At 52.5% G+C, this 24,509-nt stretch overlaps 2 protein-coding genes and 2 long non-coding RNA genes across 7 annotated transcripts in view; 2 read left to right on the forward strand and 2 right to left on the reverse strand.

Moving 5' to 3' along the window:
• Positions 1 to 2,563: 2,563 nt before the first annotated feature.
• Positions 2,564 to 6,042, reverse strand: LOC113611424 (uncharacterized). Its single transcript, XR_003429459.1, has 5 exons — positions 5,379 to 6,042; positions 4,912 to 5,007; positions 4,735 to 4,815; positions 3,262 to 3,298; positions 2,564 to 2,765 (listed from the first exon to the last, which is right to left on the reverse strand). It is a non-coding gene; the product is annotated as an uncharacterized LOC113611424 (long non-coding RNA).
• Positions 6,043 to 8,885: 2,843 nt separating this feature from the next.
• Positions 8,886 to 12,023, forward strand: FADD (Fas associated via death domain). Of its 2 annotated transcripts, XM_027090419.1 has the most exons (3): positions 8,886 to 9,325; positions 10,011 to 10,267; positions 10,944 to 11,053. In XM_027090419.1, the coding sequence occupies exons 1-2, from the start codon at positions 9,040 to 9,042 to the stop codon at positions 10,235 to 10,237; spliced, it is 513 nt and encodes a 170-aa protein (XP_026946220.1). In that variant the 5' UTR covers positions 8,886 to 9,039; the 3' UTR covers positions 10,238 to 10,267; positions 10,944 to 11,053. The 2 variants fall into 2 exon arrangements, with proteins under 2 accessions (XP_026946220.1, XP_026946219.1); XM_027090418.1 differs by lacking the exon at positions 10,011 to 10,267 and having other exon boundaries at positions 8,887 to 9,325; positions 10,944 to 12,023.
• A 4,733-nt stretch (positions 12,024 to 16,756) lies between these two features.
• The window catches only part of PPFIA1 (PPFI scaffold protein A1), a 121,728-nt gene continuing 113,975 nt past the window's right edge, over positions 16,757 to 24,509 (forward strand). Inside the window, exons 1-2 of the mRNA XM_027090412.1 lie at positions 16,757 to 17,203; positions 22,672 to 22,776. The gene's annotated coding sequence lies outside the window, so the exon portion shown is untranslated. The remainder of the gene's footprint in view (positions 17,204 to 22,671; positions 22,777 to 24,509) is intronic.
• Positions 17,145 to 22,692, reverse strand: LOC113611456 (uncharacterized). Of its 3 annotated transcripts, none has more exons than XR_003429471.1 (3): positions 22,633 to 22,692; positions 19,559 to 21,649; positions 17,145 to 17,260 (listed from the first exon to the last, which is right to left on the reverse strand). It is a non-coding gene; the product is annotated as an uncharacterized LOC113611456 (long non-coding RNA). The 3 variants fall into 3 exon arrangements; XR_003429474.1 differs by having other exon boundaries at positions 19,559 to 21,394; positions 22,334 to 22,678; XR_003429472.1 differs by lacking the exon at positions 22,633 to 22,692 and having other exon boundaries at positions 19,559 to 21,394; positions 21,506 to 21,993.

The following is a 24,509-nucleotide window of genomic DNA, read 5'->3' on the forward strand; positions in this document are numbered from 1 at the left end:
GGGTGAATGAGTGGGTGGATGGGTGGGTGAATGGATGGATGGATGGATGGACATTTGAATGGATGGAAGGATAGATGGATGAGTGGATGGGTGGATGGGTGAATGGTTGGATGGTTGGGTACTTAGATGGATGGGTGGATGGACATTTGGATGGATGGATGGATGGACATTTGGATGGATGGATAGATAGACATTTGAATGGATGGATGGATGGATGGATGGACATTTGAATGGATGGATGGATGGCAAAAAGCCTGATGACTAGGCCTTTCTGCCTTTGAGCCAAGTGGACCTCTGAGTCAAGCTGACAGGGATGGTGGCGGAGGAGGTGAGGGGCCCATGGGAGGGAAGGTGTGGTGCCCTCTGGACCACAGATATGCCCACAGCAAGCAGCCCACCCCCTGCCCACTCACGGCCTTTGTCAGAGAAGCCTGTAGCAAAGATACATCTGTTGCCCAGAGACACCGACTTGGCTCAGCACAAGCATTTTAAGCCTGGTTTGCTCAGAAGGGCTGGTGGACATTGCCCCTGCCGAGAGCCTGTCAGGATGCACCCCTGGGAAAAAGGCAACCTTGTACATACTAAGGTCTGATTTCCTGAGCTCTGCCAGGTAATTTATTTAGTGTGTCCATTCCTGCTGTCCCCTCTCTGCACCCCGTAATTTATTTAGTGTGTCCATTCCTGCTGTCCCCTCTCCGCAGCCCCCACCCCCTCCCCTTCATCTCTCTCTCCCCCAACATTTTTTTTTTTTTTTTTTTTTTTTTTTGCGGTACGCAGGCCTCTCACCGCTGTGGCCTCTCCCGTTGCGGAGCACAGGCTCCGGACGCGCAGGCTCAGCGGCCATGGCTCACGGGCCCAGCCGCTCAGCGGCATGTGGGATCTTCCCGGACCGGGGCACGAACCCGTGTCCCCTGCATCGGCGGACCCTCAACCACTGCGCCACCAGGGAAGCCCCCTCCCCCAACATTTTTTATTGAAGCATAACATACAGAAAACTACACAGATCTTGAGTATACAATCAATTTCCCCAGAAATCACACACCTCTGCAGTCAGGACTCAGAATGTTACAGCACCAAGGAAGCCTCCCTTGGCGCTCCCCTCTGGTCACCCCTCCTCACCCAGCTGTCACCGTCCTGATGGCTATCCTGACCTCAGCAGGAGTGTTTGTCTGGTTTCGCTTGTGGGTGGCTGCCGCCTCCTGCTGGCTGTCTGTGGGAACTGCCCTTAGGGAAGAAAGAGACCCAGCATGTGCGGCCTGTGTAGGTTTTCTGTTTGTGGCCAGGGCAGATGACCACGAACCCAGTGGCTTAAAACACCAACGTACTACCTTACAGTTCCGTGGGCCAGATGTCTGACACAAGTCTCACTGGGCTAAGAGGAAGGCGTGGGCAGGGCTGGGCCCCTCCCGCCATCTCCAGGCCAGCCATGGTGGCCAGTCCTTCCCCCGCAGCTGTCTCTCCAGCTCTCCGCTGATGAGGACCATGATGGGTTGGGTCCTTGGGATAACCCAGGATGATCGCCCCATCTCAAAGTCCTTCATCTTCATCACACCTGCAAAGTCACTCCTGCCATGTAAACTAACTCGTTCACAAGGTCTGGGAATTGGGATTGGACACCTTAGGGGCCATTGTCCTGTCCACCATGTACCCCTGCCCCCAGGAAGGAGGGTTTTTTTGGAAAAAACTAACTACCCCCAAGCAAAGCCCAGAATCCCCAAATATCTAAGGGGAGGCTTCAAAAGGAATGAGAAAGACCAAAACAAACAGAAAGAAAGATCCCGGAGCACACCGAGACGACACAGGAGAAAAAGAAAGGAAAGTAACTCTGTTCACCGTCTTCATGAATAAAGACCAATGTTCATCCATGAAACAGGCAATAGATGCATTTTCTTTCTTTTTTTTTTAAATTTTATTTATTTTTGGCTGCACTGGGTCTTCGTCACTGTGCGTGGGCTTTCTCTAGTTGCAGCGAGCCCGGGCTACTCTCCGTTGTGGCGCGTGGGCTTCTCATTTCTTTTTTTAAAGAAACAATGTCAAGTGAAAGGAAAACACATAAACTGGACTTCGTCAAAATTTAAGAATTTTTTGCATCTAAGGATATCCAATCAACAGTGAAACAGCAATTCACAAAATGGGAGAAAATATTTGCAAACCATGTTTCTGATTAGGGGTTTATATTTGGAATATATAAGGATCCCCTTCAACTGAGCAAGAAAAAGACAAGCAACCCAGTTAAAAGTGCGCAGAGGCCTTGAATAGGCATTTCTCCAGAGGAGACATACAAATGGTCAATAGGCACATGAAAAGATACTCAAGATGCTCAAGATGGTCATCAGGGAAACGCAAATCAAACACACGAGACACCACTGCACACCCATTAGGAAGCCTATTATCCAACAAACACAAAAGAATAAGAGTTGGTGAGGCTGCGGAGAAATTGGAACCCTTGTGCATTGCTGTTAGGAATGTAAAATGGTGCAGCTGCTACGGGAAACACTTTGACAGTTTTTCAAAAACATTAAACATAGAATGACCGTATGATCCAGCAATTCCACTTCCGGATATATAAACAAAAGAATTTAAAGCAGGGACTCAAACAGACAGTTGTACACTCATGTTCACCTGTGGCTTCACGGGGAGTTTCCTATGATCAGTTGATAGAGGAAGAGAACACTCAGGCCTGGTTTATGGGGGGTTCTACATGATACACAGGCACCCCCTGAAAGTGGACGGTTGCAGCACTAAAGTCTCTCTCTGAGGCATCCCTGAGGGACAGCGGTGAAGAGAAATCCTTTAGGTGGGCAGAACTTCTATCAGAATACTTGAAGGCATGAGAAGGAGCCTGGGGTGGGCTCTGTGGGGGGGTGTTCCAGGACTTATTTGACATCTATAGACATGCCACCCAATGACAACAGAGCACCCTTTTTTTCTCTCAAGAACCCAGGGAACACTTACCAAGACAGACCACATACTGGGCCCTAAAACAAGCTCAACAAGTTTAAAAGAATTGAAACCATCCAGAGTGTGTTCTCTGCCATAAGGGAATCAAAGTAGGAATCAATGACAGAAAGACAACAGGAAAATCTCTAAACACACGTACGTTACACAGCATACTTCCAAATAATCTATGGGTCAAAGAGAAAGTCCCAGAGGAAATAACAATACATAGAAATGAATGAAAATGAAAACACAGCATATCAAAATTTGTGGGACAAAGCTAAAGTAATGTTGAAAGGAAAATCCATAAAACTAAATGCTTACCTTAGAAATAAATAGCCTATGTGCCCACCTCAACAAACTAGAACAAAAAAAGAGCAAAATAAATCCAAAGCAAGGAGAGGGAAATAAAATAGCCAAGACAAGCAAAAAAAAATGAAATAAAGGGCTCCCCTGGTGGCACGTACCGCAAAAAAAAAAAAAAAAAAAAAAATTATAAATTTTCCTTTTATGGATTTGATGGTTATAAGGCTATTCAAGTTGTCTATTTCATCTTAATTGAGTTTTGGTAGTTTGTGCAGTTTTGAGGAATTTGTCCATTTTTCTAAGCCTTAGACTTTATGAGCATGGTGATTTGTAGTATTCCCTTATTTTGTGTCTCAGTCCATTTTGTGCTGCTCTAGAAAAGTACCATAGACTGGGTGGCTTATACACAACAGAAATTTATTTCTCATGGTTCTGGACGTCTGTGATCAGGGTGCTAGCAGGGTCGCATTCTGGTGAGGGCCTGTTCCAGAGTGCAGACTCTGAGTTCTCATTGTAGCCTCACATGGAGAAGAACAGAGAGGGAAGCAAGCTCTCTCCAGACTCTTTTAAGGGCACTAATTCCATCATGGGGGCCCCACCTTTGAACACTGTCACAAGGGGGGAGGGTAGAGTTTCAACATATGAATTTTGGGGGAACATGTTCAGTCTGTAACATTATCCTTTTAATGGCTATGAGACCTATAATGAACCCTCAATGTCATTCCTGAAATTCGTGATTTGTGTCTTCTCTCTTTAAGTTTCTCTGTCTTGCTAGAGGTTTATTAATTTTATTTATTTGTAAGGAACCAGCTTTTTGTTTCAATGATTTTTCTCTATCCCTCCCAAATTTTAATTTTTTTTATTTTTTTTATTATTATTATTTTTTTTTGTGTTACGCGGGCCTCTCACTGTTGTGGCCTCTCCCATTGCGGAGCACAGGCTCCGGACGTGCAGGCCCAGTGGCCATGGCTCACGGGCCCAGCCGCTCCGCGGCATGTGGGATCCTCCCGGACCGGGACACGAACCTGTGTCCCCCGCATTCACAGGCGGACTCTCAACCGCTGTGCCACCAGGGAAGCCCCCCATAAAAGGAAAATTTGATGAACTGGACCTCATCAAGAGTTAAATTTTTTGCTCTGTGAAAGATCATGTAAAGAGGATGAAAAGATAAGCTACAAACTGCGAGGTAGTGGGTCAGACGCAGGGATAATTGTGCTAATGGAGATTCAGATTAACCAAGCCTTGTACAAGATTCATTCAGTCAGAAATATTTTGTGAGCTCCTGTGGAGTGCCAGCCAGTGTTCTGGGTGCTTCTGCAGGGGAGACGCGGGCAAGAAACAGAGCAGGAAGCAAAACGTGTAGTAACGTCAGGAGATGCCACATGCAGGGGACCGAGAAATGCGGCAGCAGGGTTGGGGATCCAGCGGATGGGGACGTGGTTTAACCCTCCCATGCCAGCCTCCTCCCTGGCCCCTCCGTGTCCCCCTTACAGTAGCCGCCCTCTGGCCTCGGACCTTGGTTCTCTTTTCATTCTCCTCTCCCTCCATTGGTGACCTCATTCTGTGGGTGATCTAAATACTGTATTAGTCAAGATTCTCAAGAGAAACAGAACCAATAGGATATATAGAGGTACATGAGAAGGTTTATTGTAAGATTGGTTCACTTACAGTGACGGAAGCCAAGAAGTCCCATAGTCTGCCATCTGCAAGCTGGGAACCAGGAAAGCTGGTGTGTGATTCAGTCTGAGTCTAAAGGCCTGAAAACTGGGGGGGGGGGGAGTGGAGGGGGGCGACGGTGTTCAAGCAGAGAGAGCGAATTCTCCCTTCCTCTGCCTTTTCGTTCTGTTTAGATGATGCCGCCCAAATTGGGGAAGGCCATCTGCTTCTGTTAGTCAATTCAAACGCTAATCTCTGCCAGAAACACCCCACAGACACACCCAGAAATAATGTTTTACCAGCTATCCAGCCACCCCTTAGCCTAGTCAGGCTGACACGTAAGATTAACCATCACAAACACCATCTACCTGCAGGATACTCCCAACTTCACATTTCCCGCCCAGGTCTCTGTTCCGAACCCTGGTCCACACATCCCACTATCCAGTCAACATCTCTACTAGCTCCTCCCCCCGACTCACCCTGATCTCAGGTGGCTGTGAGTGACCACAGTGAGCGGCAGCTTGAAGTGGGATCTCAGTTCCCTGGGAATTGAACCCGGACCACAGCAGTGAAAGCACCGAATTCTAACCACTAGACCACCAGGGACTATTGGCTAGGAGCAGGGCCCTGGCTCTCATCTGCTTTGAAGAAAGAATCAGCAAAGAGATGAAAAGTATTGAGGCAAGTAAAGTGTTTATTAGGAGAGAAGAATAGAAAGTACAAGGCAGGCTGAGAGAGAGAGAGAGAGGCGTGTGCTTTTGGGGGTGGTTTAAACCATATGGGGGAAGTTCTTCTAGGTTTCCTCTGGCCAGTCAGCTTGCTTTGTCTGGCTCTGAGTCCATATCTGGTCTGACTCAGGGCCCTCCCCTGTGTGCACACGCATCTTTTAGCCAAGATGGATTCCAGCGCAAGGGTCTCTGAGAGGTTAACAGAACATATTATGGTCTGGCGCCCCCTCCCTTTAACCTTTCTGCACATGCATAGTCTGGGAGGGAGTCTCCTTGGCCCCGAGAATGAGAACTATGTGGTCTCTTTGTCTTTTATGCCAGCAGGGCTCAGCCCCTCTCTGTTTCTGCCGTTCCGTTCCCTTGAAGCGTCCACAGGAGACAAAGTCCAGCTGCTTATCCTGTTCCTGTTATTATCTTTATTTTTAAAGCATAAACAGGAGGTTAGTTGTAAATGTCTAAACTGGGGCCCATCTATCTCCTGCCTCAACCCCACCCACACCCTCCCCAGGTCAGCCAATGGACACTCCAACTTTCAGACCTTACAAGCATCCTCAGTGCCTCTCGTTTACACACAGCCCCAAATCAAAAGAAGGCTGCGCCTCTCATCTGGATTACTGTGGAGTCTCCTGGGTTCTACCCAGTGATTCTATAAAAATGTAACTCAGAGGGCTTCCCTAGTGGCGCAGTGGTTGAGAGTCCGCCTGCCGATGCAGGGGACACGGGTTCGCGCCCGGGAGGGTCCCACATGCCGCGGAGCGGCTGGGCCCGTGAGCCATGGCCGCTGGGTCTGCGCGTCCGGAGGCTGTGCTCCACAACGGGAGAGGCCACACCAGTGAGAGGTCTGCGTACCGCAAAAAAAAAAAAAAATGTAACTCAGAGCTCACGGTAGCCTTACAGTAAGTCCCCTACATGCAAACCAGTTCTGTTCCGAGAGCGTGTTAGAAAGTCCAATTTGTTTGTAAGTCCAACAAAGTCAGCCTAGGTACCCAACTAACACAATTGGCTATATGCTACTGTACTGTAATAGGTTTATAATACTTTTCACACAAATAATACATAAAAAACAAAGAAAACATTTTAAATCTTACAGTACAGTACCTTGAAAAGTACAGTAGTACAACAGCTGGCATCCAGGGGCTGGCATCGAGTGAACAGGCAGGAAGAGTTACTGACTGGAGGAGAGGAAGTTGGAGATGGTAGAGCTGAAGGATCTTCAGCAGTAGGAGACGGAGGGCAAGCTGCAATTTCACTCATCCCTGACGCTGATGGCACAGGTTCTAGTTCTTTGCTGGATTCAATTCTATCTACCCTCTTGAAAAAATGATCCAGTGATGTCTGGGTAGTAGCTCTTTTTTGCCCATCATAGACGACACGGTAGCACTGGATTGCATTCTGAATGGCTGCTGCAACCTTCATGTACTTCATGTACGTTCAGGTCCTGTGCCTCAAAAACTAACAGTGCCTTCTCAAATAAAGAAAATCCCCTTGGGCTTCCCTGGTGGCGCAGTGGTTGAGAGTCCGCCTGCCGATGCAGGGGACACGGGTTCATGCCCCGGTCCGGGAAGATCCCACATGCGGCGGAGCGGCTGGGCCCGTGAGCCATGGCCGCTGAGCCTGCGCGTCCGGAGCCTGTGCTCCGCAACGGGAGAGGCCACAACAGTGAGAGGCCCACGTACCGCAAAAGAAAAAAAAAAGAAAATCCCCTAGCCATTTCCTGCATCATGAACCTCTTTGGTTGTCCAGTTACTTGTTCTTCCTCTTGTCTCTCTTTGTCCTTTTCTGGGCCTCCAATTCCATCAGGTCTTCATTAGGAAGTTCCACGTTCGCATCTTTGAAAGTTCGCAACTTGAAGGTTCCTACGTAGGGGATTTATTATATTCATAATGGCCAAAAAGCAGAGAAAACTGAAAGATCCATCCACTGATGACGGCATACACAAATGTGGTCCATCCGTACAATGGAATACTACTGACCCATAAAAAGGAAAGAAGCACTGTCACAGGCTACAAGGACGAACCTTGAAGATGTTACGCTCAGTTAAAGAAGCCAGGCACAAAAGGCCACACAAAAGTGTATGGTTCCACTTACATGAAATGTCCAGAACTGTCAAATCCAGAGAGACAAAAGTAAATTAGTGGTTGCCAGGGGCTGGAGAAAGAGCGAGGGAAAGCAAGTGATTAATAATGAGTACCAGGTTTCTACATGGGCGAGACGAAACTAAAACTAGCAAATGGTGGGGATTGCACAACCTTATGAATATACTAAAAACACTGAGTTGTACACTTTAAAAGGGTGAGTTGTAGAGAATGTGAATTACATCTCAATTTTATATATATATATATACTTTTTTTTTCCTCTAGGTAACTCAGATGGCTTCACTCTTCCACTCACCCTCTGCAGGGTCTCAGGGACAGTAAAGCCGCGTTCTTAGCTGGCTCCTCCTAATTCACCCCCTCCACTCGCTGGCCACCCCATTTCTCCCCGGCTCTGCTCCTGCAACCTCCGCCCTCCTCTGCTTCTGCTCTTGCTGTGGCTCCGCCCTCTTCCCCTCAAGCCTACACACCTGGCCCCTCACACCCGGCACGTGCACCTGCACCTTGGGACCCCGCCCTCGCAACGTGCGCCGCCCCACCTCCACACTCCCCATTCCCCTATCCTCTTGGCCGCGACTCGCATTAACTTCTGGCTTTCCGGCACTTTCTTATCAGTGTTAGGTAATCTTGTGTCCTGATGCTGTAAGCTCCCGGCAGGCCGGGCCTTCGGCACTTTGTTCCCGATTTGTCACCAGAACCTACTGCGTGGTACACAGTAGGCGTCAGTAAACGCTAATAAGCATTCAGAAAAATAATGAGGATAACTTTAAAAAATCAAGTAGTTATTAAACTTTTAAAACTAAATAAAACTCTGAATAGTCTTTTCTGCACACTGATTTCCAGGGGACACTAAAGGACATGCATTTTCACAAATGTTAATAAATAAATGCATTTATTATCGGCATCCGCAGTGCAACTTTCCACAGAAAACACAGCCCGCGCCCGGAGCGTCGGGACACCCAAGGCCGGACGCCCCCACCCAGAGAGAAGGACGTCAGGGCGCAGGCGCAGAGGTCGGGGTCCCACCGCCGTCAGCATGTCTGGTGCGTCTCCCGGCGGCGGCCGCAAGCCACGCCCCCACCCCCGGGCGGAAATGGCTACTGTTGGACTCGGGGAGCATGCGCGAGTTCCTGGAGTTCTCGCGAGAGAAAGCGGCCCCAAGGGAGACTTCCGGTGAGGGGGGCATTAGAGGCTGGAAGTGGGAACCTCCGCCGCTAGGCCGAGGGGCGCAGGGCGCTAGAGGAGGCGGGCCAGAGAGCGGGCGGCGGGCCGGTCCAGGGGAAGCCAGAGGAGGGCCGGGCCCCGCCGCGCCCGCCGTCATGGACCCGTTCCTGGTGCTGCTGCACTCGGTGTCGGTCGGCCTGTCGAGCAGCGAGCTGACTGAGCTCAAGTTCCTGTGTCAAAGCCGCGTGGGCAAGAGAAAGCTGGAGCTCGTGCAGAGTGGCCTGGACCTCTTCACCGTGCTGCTGGAGCAGAACGAGATGAGCCGCGAGAACACCGTGCTGCTCCGCAAGCTGCTCGTCTCCCTGCGGCGCCAGGACCTCCTGCGACGCCTGGACGACTTCGAGGCGGGCGCGGCGGGCGGGGCCGCGCCGGAGGAGCGAGGTGGGGGCGGGGGCCTGAGGTCTCGGGGTCAGGTGGGGCCGCGCCGGAGGAGCCAGGCGGGGGCGCGGGCCTGAGGATTGGCGGGGCGTGCGAGGCCGCGCCCGAGGAGCCAGGTGGGGGCGGGGCCGCGCCGGAGGAGCCAGGTGGGGGCGGGGGTCTGAGGTCGGGGGGCGGGCGGGGCCGCGCCGGAGGAGCCAGGCGGGGGCGGGGGCCTGAGGACTGGGGGGGGCGCCGGGGGAGGCAGGGTCAGCTGGACCAGCAGTAGTTTCGATCTCCCGGGTGCCTAACCTTTTCCGGGTTCGGTTTGCGTGGGTTTTCTCTAAACAGCCCTGGGAGACAGACGGGTAATATACCCACTTTGCAAATGGGAGAACCATAGTGCACAGAAGTTAACAGCCTAAGTTGCAGAGCATGGACACCCATCCCCCAGCCTCAGTATTTTCTCCACCTCCCCCCTCCCTCCGGGTGAGTTAGAGATTACTCAAAGGAAAGGACATTGCTAACCTCCTGGGTGGAGTGGAAGTACACCAGAAGCGTCACAGCAGGTACGGGTTGGTTGATAAGGGACAGTTTTTGCACAATGGGCCATCAAGGCGTGGTCCTGGCTCTGCCGTTGTCTAGCTGTGTGATCTCAAGAAATAACTTACACTTACCTTCCGTGTCTCCATTTCCTCTTCTGTACAAGTGATCAGTAACGCAGGTGCCGACCTCACAGAACTGGAGGAGTTGGCACACAGGCTGACAGCATATCAGGGATTTGCATTTGAAGATGCAACTTTGCAGGAACCTTCCAAGAAGCATTTTGTCCTTCCTCTTCCCCCTGCCCCCGTCCAGAAACAGCCTTTTGTAGTCTGTCATGCTGATCTCAGTAGTGACCTTTCAGCAGATGAGGACATAGTAGCCAGAGACTGAGGACTGGTGTCAGTCAGGACATCTTCCAGAGTAAGAATCGGGGTGTTCAGGGCTGGCGTACAAATTACCGTATCTTGGTGGCCTAAAGCAACAGAATTTGATGCTCTTACAGTTCTCGGTCCAGTAGTCAAGTCAGGGTGTCACTAGGCCGTGGTCCCTCTGGAAGCTCTCGGGGAGGAGCCTTCATGCCTCCTCTGGCTTCTGGGGACTCCAGGCGTTGGCTTGTGCCCACATCGCTCCAGTCTCTGCCTCCGCGGCACGTGGTCTTGTCAGTGGATTTAGGGCTCGCCTGGATAATCCAGGATGATCCCCTCGTCTCAAGATCGCCAACTGGATCTCATCTACAAAGGCCCTTTTCCAAATAAGTTAACGTTCACGGTTCCAAGGGTTTGACGTGGACATACGTTTTAGGGGCCACCATTCAACCCACTGTAGGGTGAGATGGGGGAGCAACTCCATCTCCCTGTCCTGAGTAGGTATCTCCGTAACAACACACCCCAACCGTTAAGTCTTCAGAGCAGGCCACGCCTCTTGGGTAGTGTTTCAGGGTGTGGTTAGCTGGGGCAGGATTGGCCTCTGCAGGAGGACCTCTTGGTACCCAGCCCTTGGGTCAGCACCGAGGAGCCCATCAGGGAGTGTGGGGTAACCTGTCTCCTAAAGAGCTCCCGTACTCTCTGCTCAGTCATTGTGTTCTTTCCCTCCCCAGACCTGCGGGCAGCGTTTGACATCATCTGTGATAACGTGGGGAAGGACTGGAGGAAACTGGCTCGTCACCTCGGAGTGTCTGACGCCAAGATTGAAGCCATTGAGGAGAAGTATCCCCGGAACCTGGCAGAACAGGTGAGGGAGTCGCTGAGAGTCTGGAAGAACAGCAGGAGGGATGATGCGGCCGTGTCCCACCTGGTGAGGGCGCTCAGGGCCTGCCGGCTGAATCTGGTGGCAGACCTCATCGAGGAGGGTCAGCGGGCCCGGGCCCTCCAGAGCGACAGTGGGGACCCTGTGTCGCTCTCTGAGTCCTGGGACTCAGACTCGCCTGCCTCAGGGGCCTCCCGATGACCCAGCTGCTCTTCTCCAGGACCAAAGGCATCTACCCACTCTGAACTTCGGTTCCCTCCATCGCAGTTAACCACGTCCCATCCGTGCCAGCGCGTGCAGACCCGGCAGGGAGCCGGGTGAGGGCCCACGTGGGCTCTGGGCACTGCGATCAGCCTCAGGGAGATGCTTTCATCCCCGTTAAACGAGTTCCTACCGGAGGACATTGCGAGCCACATCTGACACGTAGGAGGGACCTAGATACTAGTTAGGGTTAGAAACCTGGTCGTTGTCCAAGTGAGGAAGTGCAGAGTGGAACTGGAGGCAAGTCAGTAGTGATGGGGGAGTTGGGCTGGTAGCCAACGCTGTCCAGCTCTGGAGCCCGCGCTTGGAACCACTGGCTCCTTCTGCCAGTGGTTGCCACGGTTGCCAAAGGCTTGGAGGCTGGCGGTGTAGACCCGTCTCCCAGGGCAGGTGGCATGGGGGTGAGGCGATGCCTGTGAGGTGCTTAGAAGATGTGGACACAGGGCTGGGCAGACGCTAGTTCAGAGAAATATTATGATTCCTGTGATTCCCCAGTGTGTTACTATTTTGTGTCAAAACCACTATCTTTCTGATAACAGAGTTGGCAACGGAGCTGGAGCCTGTGATTTTAAGAAGTGATCTTTCTTCCTGCTTCTCAGGTAACCCTGTTGAAGCAAGGGCCTTTACAGAGGAAACCTACACATTACAAAGATTTTTTTCTTCCCATTGATGATGGTTTCATTTTGCATGCTCTCAGAATTCCCATTGTAGTCGGTTTCAGCGTCCCTGGAAGGTTATTACAGGCCCAACCTGGGAGCAGGGTAGCTGCATTTCATAACAGCTCCGGGGACCACTAACAAGGGGAGTGTTTATGGGGGTGGGATGAATTAGGAGATTGGGATTGACATACACACACTACTGTGTATTGTATAAAGTGGCAGAGAGCCCAGCGTTCTTGCCTTGCGCCTTCCTGCTGTGACCTTGGGAAAGCTACTTGTGATGTCATGCCATGCCGCCTTGACCTTGGGTTGCTGAGACCGTAGCAACACTCACCACCAGGCTGTGGACCCAGCCTTCAGCACATACTTAGTGCCAGGCACTGCTAGGAGCTGGGGTCATGCAGCAGACAAGACAGAAGTGGCCCTACTCTGTTGACCCCGAAAGCCTGGCCAGGAACACGGGTGTTAACCAATTCATCACAAGTTTGGGAGTTGAACCACTTCAGCCCCAGAGTGGCGTGGCCTGGCCCGTTTATGCCCTGAATATTCCCCTGCCTGCCAGGAGCATCTGCCTGTTGAGGACCTCGGGTCAGGGCTAGTTCTGTGGATAACACACACACACATCATCATCATCGTCAGTAAATGAGAGTGGCTTGGCTAATGGGTCACTTTGGGACATAGGTGATCTGGAAAATGTGTCCACGTTTCTTGAACAGAGGCAGATTTCAGAGGTGGTGCTAATCTTCTTATGGTTTATGGCATATGCTACTGAAATGTGAGGGTGCTGGGCACCCTGGCCTCTGGCCTGCATCCCCCAACACGGTTCCCACACCTGGAAGGAACGTCTGCCCTCTGTCACACCAGGTGTTCTCATGGAGGCTTTGACAGCACATGCTTACAGCACTCAGGATTTTCCAATGCCTGGGACCTGGCACTGGACCGACTCCGTGCCACTTGAGGTGAGGCACTGGTCCCCCTGGGCACTGACATCCCAAGGCTTCCCTCAGGGAGCTGCTCTGGTCCACGTGGTGAGGATGTTGGAGCAGCCTCAGTAGACAGGTCATGTGACCTAATCTCACCACCCAAGGCACAGATCTGAGTTCCAGGACAGAAGAGGTGATGGATGAGAAAGCACCTCCTTCCAGCATTGCTGTCCACCTCCCAGGCCCTGGAGATGGGCCAGCCGTGGTGGCTCTGGGCCGCTGGGGCAAAGCTGCAGAGCCTGGTGGTGGGTGAACTTGCACAAGAAACTGGTCCCGGAAGGTGGGAGCTCAAGGCCAGCTAGAATCCTCCGTTTGTTCAGTCCTCAGTGGTCAGGGGGCTTCCACTGTAGCTGCGCTGCCAGGCATTGAGGTGAGACCGAGCAAGCAGGCAGCCTGCCCTCAGAAAGCGCAGGATTTCCCCACTTTTGTGACACAAAAGGAAAAGGCACAATAAAAGTGTATAGAGCGACTTCCCTGGTGGTCCAGTGGTTAAGACTTCACCTTCCGATGCAGGGGGTGCGTAGGAGAGCTAAGACCCCCACGTGCCTCGCAGCCAAAAAACCAAAACAAGCAATATTGTAACAAATTCAATAAAGACTTTAAAAATGGTCCACATCAAAAATTTAAAAAAAAAAGGTGTATAGAAAAAGCACAAATGCCTATACGGGCCCTAAAAGTGGAAAGGTACACAGCAAATTTTGGAGAACAATTCTCTGAATGATAGTTTTTCTGTATGCTATCCATATTTTCCCCGTTTCTGTAACAGTTTCAGTTGTCCGCCAAATACCAGTCCCAGGTGTAACGTGGACCGTCATGGGGGGTGTCCTGGAGAGCAGGGCGCCGCGTGGGCTCTCGAGCCTGACCTGAGTGTGAACCGGGGGCTCTGTCCCTTGGGGCTCCACCTCCCTGAAAAGGGGCCATTAGATAAATATGAAGTGCTTGGCCAAGTCTGTGGCACTATTTTTACCTTAAAAACAAACACACGTCACCCAGAGCCCCAGAGGTCCGCCAAAGGCTGTTCTGCTCTGTGTGGTCTCAGAACATCGAGCCCGGCCTTTGTGCGGCTTGCGGGATCTTAGCTCCCTGATCAGGGATTGAACCCGTGCCCCCTGCAGTGGACTCACAGAGTCCTGAGCACTGGACCGCCAGGGAATTCCCGTTCCAGGTCTTCTCATAACCCCTCCTGGGACAGACGTGGTTGACATCTAACCAGAACTGTGACCCCCGGGACAGGTCAGCTACACCCCACGTAGGCAGGGAGCTGCTGCCGTTTTTGGACAAAGATTTCTCACAGCAACTTTCCAAAAAAAAACCATCCCTTTTTTTTTTCAGTCACATAAAATTAATTTTTTCTGATAAAGCTGCACACAAGTCATGTGGTTTACTTGGAAGCGAAAGTTAAGAGCCACGTTCTGCTCTCAGTCCTTTTCCCCTGAGAAGAAGGGAAAGAAGGGTCCAAGTGTACGTGCTTCGCGGGAGATTCCCCGGCCGACGAAGGAGGATTTGAACGAGTGTTTTCCTTGACAAGGGTCGCTCCCCCTCCCGGCCCACAGGTTTCCCGGCTTCACAGCCTCCCCCTGCCACCTCGCCAGGCCAGCCCTGCTCCTGGGCCCCCGCCCCCTCCAGACTCTTCCGTTGGGGCGGGGGCTGGCAGCTCCCCTCCCCCCTGCTCTCCCCGCCGGCTGGCTGGCCTCCCGTCCGCTCCTCTTCCTCCCAGGCGACCCCACGGCCATCCCCAAAGTGCACTGCAGAGTGGAGGCTGCCGGTCCCACGGTGCGCTCTCCTGGTTTGTGCGGCCTCTAGGGCACCTGTTCTGGCCGCTCCGCTCGGCCTCTTTAACCTGTCCCGGCACCAGACCCCCACCCATGGGAGGACCTTGGCCTCGTCTCTCCCAGGTCCCTGGTGCCTCCCATCTCTCTCTCTCTCTCTCTCTCCCCCCCCCCCCCCCTCTCCCTCTCTCTCTCTCTGTCAGATAGCTGGGGGCAACGCTTGCCATGCAAGGGAGCGGATCACAGATTTCTGGGATTCGGACGTGGGCGTCGTGGGGGCAGGTGTTCCGCGGGCCCCTCCCTGGGGCTCGCGCTCCCGTGCGCCACAGCACCGGCTCCTCTGGACGCTACCTCGCAAGCCTCTCTCGTTCCCGCCCCCCAGCGGGGCTCCACCCTTCTCAGGACAGCCCCGCCTCTGCCCCTTCTGCCCCGCCCCATCAGCCGCCAGAAATAGTCATGCTGCAGACTCCTGACTGTATTCCTAGAAACCGCAAGCTCTCTGCATACATTTTTCAGTTTTGTGTTTTTCTTCCCATGATACGTATTCTGAGTCATCTTGCTGACTGCTTTCTAACCTCAGGATTCCTGTGTGCATCGAGTTTTGGAACCAGACAGGCAAGCGTGACGCAGGGTAGCATGTGCTTATTCGAAAACGTCCAGGCACCCTACATTGGCCGGAACAGGCAAAACTCTTTTACAAGGAAAATGTGCAATTGAAACCCGTTTTCGTCAAAGAAGCCCTCAGTTTCTTAAGTCAGTGACTACGTTAATACACTGTGGCAAGAGTCCCACGTGGGTACCAACCACATTGTCACCAGGCAACAGAGGCCGAGTCAGTGCGTGAGCGGTGTTGTAAAAGCTGGAAACCGAAGAACGTGGGCCGTTTGGTCACCCAGGCACCAGGCAGGTCTAAGCTTCCCTTCCCCACACCTGCTTGGTGACAGTCTCGACACAAGCAACGATTTTGTTTCAGCGCGTGTTGTTTCACGGGACAGACCTTCTGTCTGGGGAGACGACAAAGTTCTCGAGAAGGTTGGGATGATGGTTGACAACATTGTGAGTGAAGAGGGTGAATTTTATGTTGTGTATTATTTTACCACAAGTTTTAGAATCATCCTTCACATTAAATTAACCCTTTAATTATATTATTAATCTAAACTGTATTCGTTTCGTGGGCTTCCCTCTGTCTAATTTGAATTTTATTGGCGTTTTATAAGTTACGAGGGCTATAGGAGCATAAGCGTGTCTCCGGCCGATGTGTGTGTTGAAATGACATTATTACAGATAAAACCTTGTCCATCCCTGGGAGTCTGAGTCCCCGTTACTCCTTCCAGCGGGGTTTCCAGCTGGAGACACCTGTGTGCAGGGTACCCAGGCCGCTCTGGGCAAGTCCTGGGGCTCAGCGTCATGAGGAACAGGAGGGGCGCCGGGCCCTATGCAACTTGCTCTCCAAATGCCCACCTCCTGGGGGGCTGAGGACCGGCTCAGACACCCCGTGTGATGAGGCCTCGCCTGACCTCCGCCGCCCGAAGAGGACGCCCCCGCCGGCCCTGGTCGTGCCCCACCAGGCGCGGCTTCCTCATCACCGTGGCTTCCAGAGCTGCCCAGCGGCTCTAAGGGCAGAGGCTCACTGTGCCCGCTGAGTAGGTGAGTGAACTGCCATGATAAGAGACCAGGTCCAGGGGCCCCAGGGCAGAGACCAGGCTGCCTCTCCGCCCATCGTGCCCAGCCGTGACCGAGACCCAGGATTTGCCCTTCACGCCGCCTAGTCCCAGCAAGAGGTCCACCACGGACCCTAGGGTGGCTCCCCCACCCCATGAATCGCCACCGACCACCCCAAGAGTCCCCTCCCCGGGCAGGGTTGATGCCACGTGCACAAGAACACACACCTCTTGGCTCTGGGAGCTCTGAAACGTGTGGTCCGTTCACGCATCCACACCTTCATTCAGTAGGTTCTCAGCCAAGGGCCAGAGGCTCAGGTGGGGCGGTGGGGAGGGGCCCTTCGCCTCCCTCTAGCTGGTGACCGCACAGTGGGGCCCCACCTCCCTTTCTCACCTGGCAGGACCAGCCCTCTCCCAGCTGCTGCAGGCTCCAAGAAGATGAGTGATGGTGAGTGGCTGGGAGTTGCTTTCACATGGTAAAGACCACGATGTCATTACTGTAACTATTCCGGATTGACGGCACGTGTTTGAAATGACTCGCCTTTACGCCAACTTGACTGGGTGTGAAGCTCTTCGATCATACATTCATTCCCTGAGGTCTCTGGAGGCATCAGATGATACCTGGGGAACCTGCCCCAGTGCCTGTCACCGAGGAGCACCTGACCCAGGCCCAGCCACCGATCCTACTGTGAGAAAGGGGAGTCCGCTGTCATCTGGTCCCGCTGATGTTGTTTGCAGCCCAGACCGTAAACCAAGGACTGTGGAAGTTCAAGTGGACGTAAGTAGACGGACAAGACTAAGAGACCAGCTCTTCTTCCTCACACAGTGGGGGACCCTGTAGAGGCAAAGGAGAACAGAATTAATAAGGTAGATGTAATAGGGACACAGTGAGCAGTGCCGTGAGAGGCACGGCATCCCCTGCAGCCAACTGCCCGGGTTCAAACCCTGGCTCTGTTTAGCGGCTGCGTGGCACTGGGCAAATGAACCCACCTACAGAATGGATTATTATAGGACCTACCGCGAAGGAATGGGATGCTGGGGGCATTCTACGACTTGCTTCTAAAGCACAGGGTGGGTACAAGGACGCCTGCAGCCTCTGTTCCGGGTGCTGTGTCGGAACCTTGATGACATTTGTGTAGCAGACAGCAGAGCCAAGAGATGTGTCACTGAGTTGCTGAATTGACTCACTCTGCCTCTGGGCTCCATCACTTGCTAACACTTCTTTTTACAATTCTTGAAGACACTTTGGTTGGATTTTCTGATATTTGATGCACTGAAAGGCATCATAGTGGTCAAAAGGGAATTTAGAACATAAAGATGGTGTTTCAAACCAGCGAGGAAAAAAATTCAATAATTGGGGTTAGGACAGCTGGGAAAGATCGTTGCATCCTTACCTTCCTCCTTCTACCAAAATAAATCCCAGATGCACACGAGATTTGGATTTTTCTTCAATATGAAACAACCCTGGGAGAATTTCTCATCTTGGAGAGGAAGGAGAGGGCCATAAAATAAAAGACTGATCAATTCAACTACATAAAACCTAAAAATGTCTACCTGTCAGAAAATATTATAAACCAGTTTAAAGACATGACCCCTCGTGAAATGGTTGTAGCTGAAGGAAATGAAGTTTAGGGTGAAGAGCCTGCCCAAAGTCACCCACTCAGTCACCTGTCAGCTAGTGTTCGGTGAGCACCTACTGCAGACATCGCCAGGACGGGAGCTGCGTCCGGGAGCTACCTTCACGGAGCTTCCAATCCAGTGGGAGAGGCCCGGTGCTCACAGCCTCCTCAGGAGGGCGACACTGGGCTTCCTGTGACACCCACTGGGTCCCTGTAGCTGGGCTCTGGGTCCTCAGGACTGAGCATCCAGTGTCAGGACCCACGTGGGGGACGAGGCCCCGCTGAGGAAGGGATCGCCGCTTTGCCTCCAGGCACTTACTGCCCACCGGTGTAGAACTCACAACCTGCATTTCCCGTGAGTCAATTTGGGGGTACTCTGCCTTCCCCTGGGGCTTCCAGGGGACGAGGCCAATGCAGAGCCCAGTGAACTTGGTGCTGATTTGTTACTATCCTGGGATAGTAACTGCGTTAGGCGTTGGGGAGGAAGAAAAGGACTTGGGACAAATAAAGCATGGTGCTGACGTGGAGACAAACAGAAACAATTATAAGTGGAGAAACTGAAGTCCTGAGAGTTGCAGTGATTTGTCAAGTCACAGGCAGAGATAGGACTAGAACCCAGGCTTCCTGACTCCAAGGCCCATGCAATATCTAGGACATCTAACTGTGTTTCAGAGAAGGGGCCTTCTGAGCTGGGTTTCATAGGATAAATAGGAGTTTGCCAGATGGCGAGCAGTTTAGGCACAGGAAACAGCAAGTGCAAAGGCCAAGAGGCATGAAATTGGAGGGTTTGTTCAGGAGGCAGCAAGTAGATTAGTGGGGCTGGTTCCAGGCAGGTTCAGGAGAGTTACATGGAAAAAAATGTGGTAGCACACACATATCGTCCCTGAGGAAGAAGGTGGCGCTGGTTAAAGCTGTATAGCAGCTTTGGGGTTTTTTAAAGGGCTTTGGGGCTTTGCCTCTTGTTTTAGTCTCACGGAAACCTTGAATTGTACTAAGGGAGGTGTTTTCCCCTTTTGACAGGTAAGGAAATGGGGATGCGGAGGACTTCAGTGATTAGCACGGGGGTCTCACAGCAGGAAGGGGAGGAGTGAGGTCTCCAGTCACTCTGCCAGACTAAGAGAGCCAGCCTGCCCTGCAGAACTCTCTAGTCCCCAGACAGGCCCCAAAAGTGGCCTAGCTTGGGGTGGGGGTGGGGGCGAAGCCAGGACCCCCGGGGAAGGCTGTCCCGTCTCACCACAGGCAGCACCAGGGTGGGAGCAACCCCAAAAGTTAAAATAAGGCTCATGTGCTCCAAAAATACTCTGCTGAAAGCACTGCGGTCCTGGAAATGGGCCCGTCTGCTGGCTTCCCGCCTGGGGAATCAGGGTGGAGCACGAAAGCCACACTTCCGTCCCCACCCCGTTTATTTGGGGAGATCAAGCCCTCGCCACCGCCACCAGAGCTGCCTCGATCCATGCAACGCTTGCTGGAGGGAGTCTGGGCACAGACGCAGGAGAGGTCGGTCACCCACTCACCGTTCACCAGCACGTCCCCGCGGTGGCCTTGCTGTGCCAGGCCCTGCTCCTGGCATCAGGGCACAGCAGGGAGCACAGCCGACCAAGGTGCAGGAAGCCTGGGGCGGGGAGCAGATCAGGGCGGGTTCATCGTGCTGTGGGGACGAAGTGAGAAGATGCAGACAAGGTCATGAGTCCCGCCCGTGTCAGTGCATTGTTCGTTCACTTATTCAGGACCCCCTGTGGGCTTAGCCTAGCTGACCTCGTGGGTTCCTCCCAGCAGCCTCTGAGCTACTGACTTCTGACCTGTTCCCCTTTAACTTCACCACCTTGGCTCCAAACCTTTCCCTTTCTTCTGAAACCCCATCAGGGGCCCCTGACCTCAGTGCCTACCTCCAAAGCAAACAGGCCGGCGGGAGCCTGCAAGCCTTCCTGGCGCTTCTCAGCAGGCAGGTGGCTGCCCTCACCCCACACTTCTGGCCTCCAGCTCCGCGGCCTGGCTCAGACCCTCTCAGCCTCTCTTCTGGAACAAGCACTTGCTTCCTCTCCGACTCTCCTGGGATCTCTCCAGCCGCAGGCCCCTGTCCACACCCGGGCCTGAGAGCCAGCCTGATTCTCAGCTTACACACTCACTTCGTGTTCCTGTCTTCACAGTGTGTTTCCCAAATCTCAGTGATCCCAGGGCCAGCTTGGAAATTTTTGCCTTAGCCATGTGCCACCTGTTCTTTTATTTACTTACCTTTTCCTTCGAAGTGACTCTCTTTCCTCACTGAATTTTAAATGAAAAGGGAATAGGATGTCTTCATCACAAAAGGAAAACAATCTGTGGCAGACGTGGCTGGTGTCCCCACTGTCTGTTCACACCTTCTCACTTTACATTAGAGCCCTGACTTTTAGCTGCCCAGATCCAGGCTATATTTCCCAACCCCACTTGTAGCAAGTTATGGCCATTCAACCGAAGTTCTGCACATGAGCAGAAGCGGTGGTTGGAACTTCCTAGAAGTATTTTTAAAAGGAGGAGGATGTGCACTTCAGCATCCCCTTCTTCCATCCTTCTAGCTGGAATGCAAACATGATAGCTGGAGCATGGGCAGCTACATTAGACCATGAGGGAGTATAGCAACAAGATAGAAGGAGGCTGGTTTCCTGATGGTCATGGAACCTCCCTACTGACCTTGGAAGGTTTACCTCAGGACTGCATTTGTATGAGAGAAATAAACTTCTCTTACGGAGGCCACTGTGATTTGGGGATTTCAGACGTTTGCCATAAACCCAACACTGGTTGAAACACCATGTCACTTGGAGTAAGCAGAAGGTGACAATGAATGCAGTGAAAAATAATATTCTAAAACTGTGGCTCTGAACCCAAGAGCTGCTCTTTCTGTTTAAAAAAAAAAAAAAAAAGACATTAGTCATCATTAGGCTGAGACTGAATCTGTTTGTTCAGGACTGATGGGTAATTGAAAATGGAATGTCTTTCTCGCCATGTGACTCGGTGCTATTTAGTGCCAGGTCCCTTACCTCACTGCTCCCTAAAATCATCCAGCTGATCACACCCCACAGGCTGAAAGCACAGCACAATAGGATGAAGCCTGCACGGCCGCCTATTGACACCCCTGCTCCTAGCCTGGAACCACCCTGCCATGCCCTCCCCCAGGGCTCCGCCGTAAGCAGCAGCCCAGCTTCCAGCCTCCGCCCAAACGTTCCCCTGGGTCTTCCTTTAGTAGATGTTTCTCAAGCACCCACCGTTTGTGGTTCTGAGCGACCGGTCCAGAGCCAGACAACCACGCCTTGCTCCCTGCTGGGTGGGTGACCTGGGCAAGTTATGTAGCTTCTCCCCACCTCAGTCCTGCTCATCTGTGAAATGGGCATAAAGGGTTACATCCATCAGTACATATCATGTGCTTGGAAAAGAGCCCAGAACCCACGAAGCCTGCCCACCCCCCACAAATTAGCTGCTGTTGCTACATGTCGAGCGAGGGGGCTCCAGCGGCGAGCCAGGCAGGTGAGGATTCTGCTCTCCTGGGGAGGCAGGGTAACCTTCTAGAGGCTCGGAAGACACAGCTTCAGCCCTGCCAGCAGCATGACACCCTCTGCGTTGAGCACGTCCCGCTGTGATGGGGGTTGGATGGTGATGGACCGTTAGGGTCCTGTCTTCCTCACTAGACGGGGGCCCGTGACAATAGGGAACTCAACTGACATTTGACTTCTGAGCACCTAGCCTAGCGGGAGCCTACACACAGCAGGTGTTTCAGGAAACGGTATCAACAGAGGAATGAGTGTGTGAGATACAAGATGGGCAAAGACAGCGAGGCTGAGGGCAAGGTGGCCCAGGTGCTCCTTCCAGCCCAGGTCTCCACCCCCAGCCCAGCACCGTTCCTTCTGCAGCCGCAGCAAAAGGCTTTGAGTGGCTTTCTTCCTGGTACAGGTGACCTCACTGACACATGTGTGCATATGTGCAGGTGGAGAAAATGTTAGCTGTGTAGAGCTCAGGCCTTGAAGTCATCAAACTAGGTTTGAACTCAAACTCTCCTGTGCATTTGCTGTGTGGCCCTGGGCAAGTTTACCCGAGCTCTCTGAGCCTCATCTTCCTCACTGAGAAACTGGCTTTGAGGCCGTGATCTATTCCTGTGTAACAAACGACCCCAACACTTAGCAGCTTAAACTACCAGTTATGTCCTGTCTGCCAGGGTTCCTGTGGGTCAGACCTCAGGAGGGCTCAGTGGACTGGTTCTGGTTCCAGGCCTCCAGTTTGGGCTTCCTCCCAATATGGCAGCACGAGGGTGGCTGAATCACCTACGAGTGTCTCGGGGCTCATGGCCAGTGTGAATCCGCAGCCCATGCAGGTTCAAGGGCAGGGGAATTAGACCCCACTCCTTGGTGGGACAGTGGGAAGGTTCTAGAAGAGCCTGTGGGACAGGAGATGTTGTTGCAACCCTCTTTTGGAAAATACAGTTGCCACAGATGATAACACTCATGCTGGCCTCAGGGGGGCCCAGGAGGGTTTCTAGGTGGAAAACACCTGAAACAGCATAGGTGCCTAAAAAGTAACCTCTGTGGTGATTACAGCGATGATTGATTGGCTCCCTTCCTACCCTTCCTTGGTCAGCTTACATCCTGTTCAAAATCCACAGGCGTCAACTCCCATGAGACAGCTGGAAGAAGTAAGGATCTGTTAGTTCACTTGGAGTGGCCCTACGCCCGGCGGAAGGAGTTCCAGGGCACTTAGCCCAGGCCAGGTGAGCTTCAGCGACACCACATGGGAGCTGGGCATTCACAAGGGGCATTTCCGTTACACCGGGTGAGCACGTGGTGGCCACACTGCCCCACCTGGAGGGCTCAGCCTCCACCATCGGTGTGACAGCCTCTCCGTAAACAGTCCCTTCCAGGTCCTGGAGAGCCTTGTGGCTTGATTTCATCTCCCCTCTGACACAGCAGCACTGAATTAAGAATTTCTGCTGAAGGGAAACTGTCAACGGTAGGGGCCAGAGTATGTCCTTATTGGACGGCCTTCCGGATCCATCTTGGCAGCCCTCTTTGTTGCCAGCCTCAGGTTCGGCTAATCCAACACTGAGAGACAAGTGCTGGGTAGAAGGAAAGACAGCTTTACTGAGGAAGCTGGCAATCCTGGGGAGAAGGTGGACTCATGTCCCAAAGAACCAGCTCCTCCCTCCCCAGGTTTTGCTCAGAGATTTTATAGGGAAAAGAGGAAGGGGTTACGTGCTGGGAAGGGGTTGTGGGGTGTGTATCAGCTCGTGCACGCTCTTCTGATTGGCTGGTGGTGAGCTAACCAAGAGTCAGTGTCATCAGCCTTCTGGTTCCAGCCAGTCAGGGTCTCCACGCTGGTGGTCAGCACGCAGGTAACTTCTTCCACCTGCTGGGGTTTCAGTCTCTGCAAAACAGCTCAAAGGATGTGGCTCAGAATATGATCTCTAGCCCTTGAGGAGGAAGTAAAGGTCCTTGACTCTGTCTAATGGCTAAACTATTATTATTTTGTCTTGCTTGACTATTTTCCTTTGTTTCTGCATATTCTCATTTCCCTGATTAAATTAAATTTATTCTTTGGAACTCAGAAAAGGCCTCAGAGGCTAAAGTTTTTCTACAGACGAGAGGCAGGTGGAGGACAGGGGTGCTGTCTGTTCCAGGGAGACCCCATAGGGCCCTCCTGCTCAGTGACAGCCTGACCCCTGATCACAGAGAGCATGAAAGGCCACAGAGGCAGTGGACCCTGGCCTGGGGTATCTTCCATGATCCACCCTCTACTGGGTTGAATAGCGTTCCGAAAAAATTCACGTCCACCTGCGACCTCCAAATGGGACCTTATTTGGAAATAGGGTCTTTGCAGATGTAGCTAGGTTAGGACAAGGTCATATTGCAGTAGGGTGGACCCCAAGTCCAATGACTTGTATCCTTCTAAGAAGAGGAAATTTGGACAGAGAGACACATGGGGAGAACACTGTGTGAGGACAGAGGCAGAGGTTGGAGGGATGCAGCTACAAGCCCAGGAATGCCAGGGATTTTCCACAACCTCTAGAAGCTACAGAGGGGCGTGGGACAGATTCTCCCCCAGAACCTCCAGAAGGAACCAGCCCTGCCAGCACTTTAATTTTAGGACTTCTCACCTCCAGATTGTGTGAGAATATGTTTCTGTTGCTTTAAGACACTCAGTTTGTGGGGTCATTTGTTACAGCAGCTGCAGGTCACACACATACACACCACCACCACTCCTAGCTACACCCACCCTAGCATCCCCCCTAGTTCTGCCCACACCCCCCTTGTTCAGGCGGCCCATTCAGCTCCTCTCTCTGACTTACCAACCATGGCAGAAAAAAGAAAAGATTTTACTCTTTAAAAAGTGCATGTAGGGGCTTCCCTGGTGGCACAGTGGTTGAGAGTCTGCCTGCCGATGCAGGGGACACGGGTTCGTGCCCCGGTCCGGGAAGATCCCACATGCCACGGAGTGGCTGGGCCC

Source organism: Aethalodelphis obliquidens, unplaced genomic scaffold (genome assembly GCF_003676395.1).
Source record: "Aethalodelphis obliquidens isolate GAN/ISIS:26980383/991018 unplaced genomic scaffold, ASM367639v1 scaffold69, whole genome shotgun sequence".
Taxonomy (NCBI): domain Eukaryota; kingdom Metazoa; phylum Chordata; class Mammalia; order Artiodactyla; family Delphinidae; genus Aethalodelphis; species Aethalodelphis obliquidens.

Bases quoted from the DNA above. Each gene is read 5' to 3' on its own strand.
- FADD (XM_027090418.1), top strand. From the start codon at position 9,040: ATGGACCCGTTCCTGGTGCTGCTGCACTCGGTGTCGGTCGGCCTGTCG. The intron at 9,326-10,943 runs GTGGGGGCGGGG...TTCCCTCCCCAG, and splicing joins GGCCGCGCCGGAGGAGCGAG to ACCTGCGGGCAGCGTTTGAC.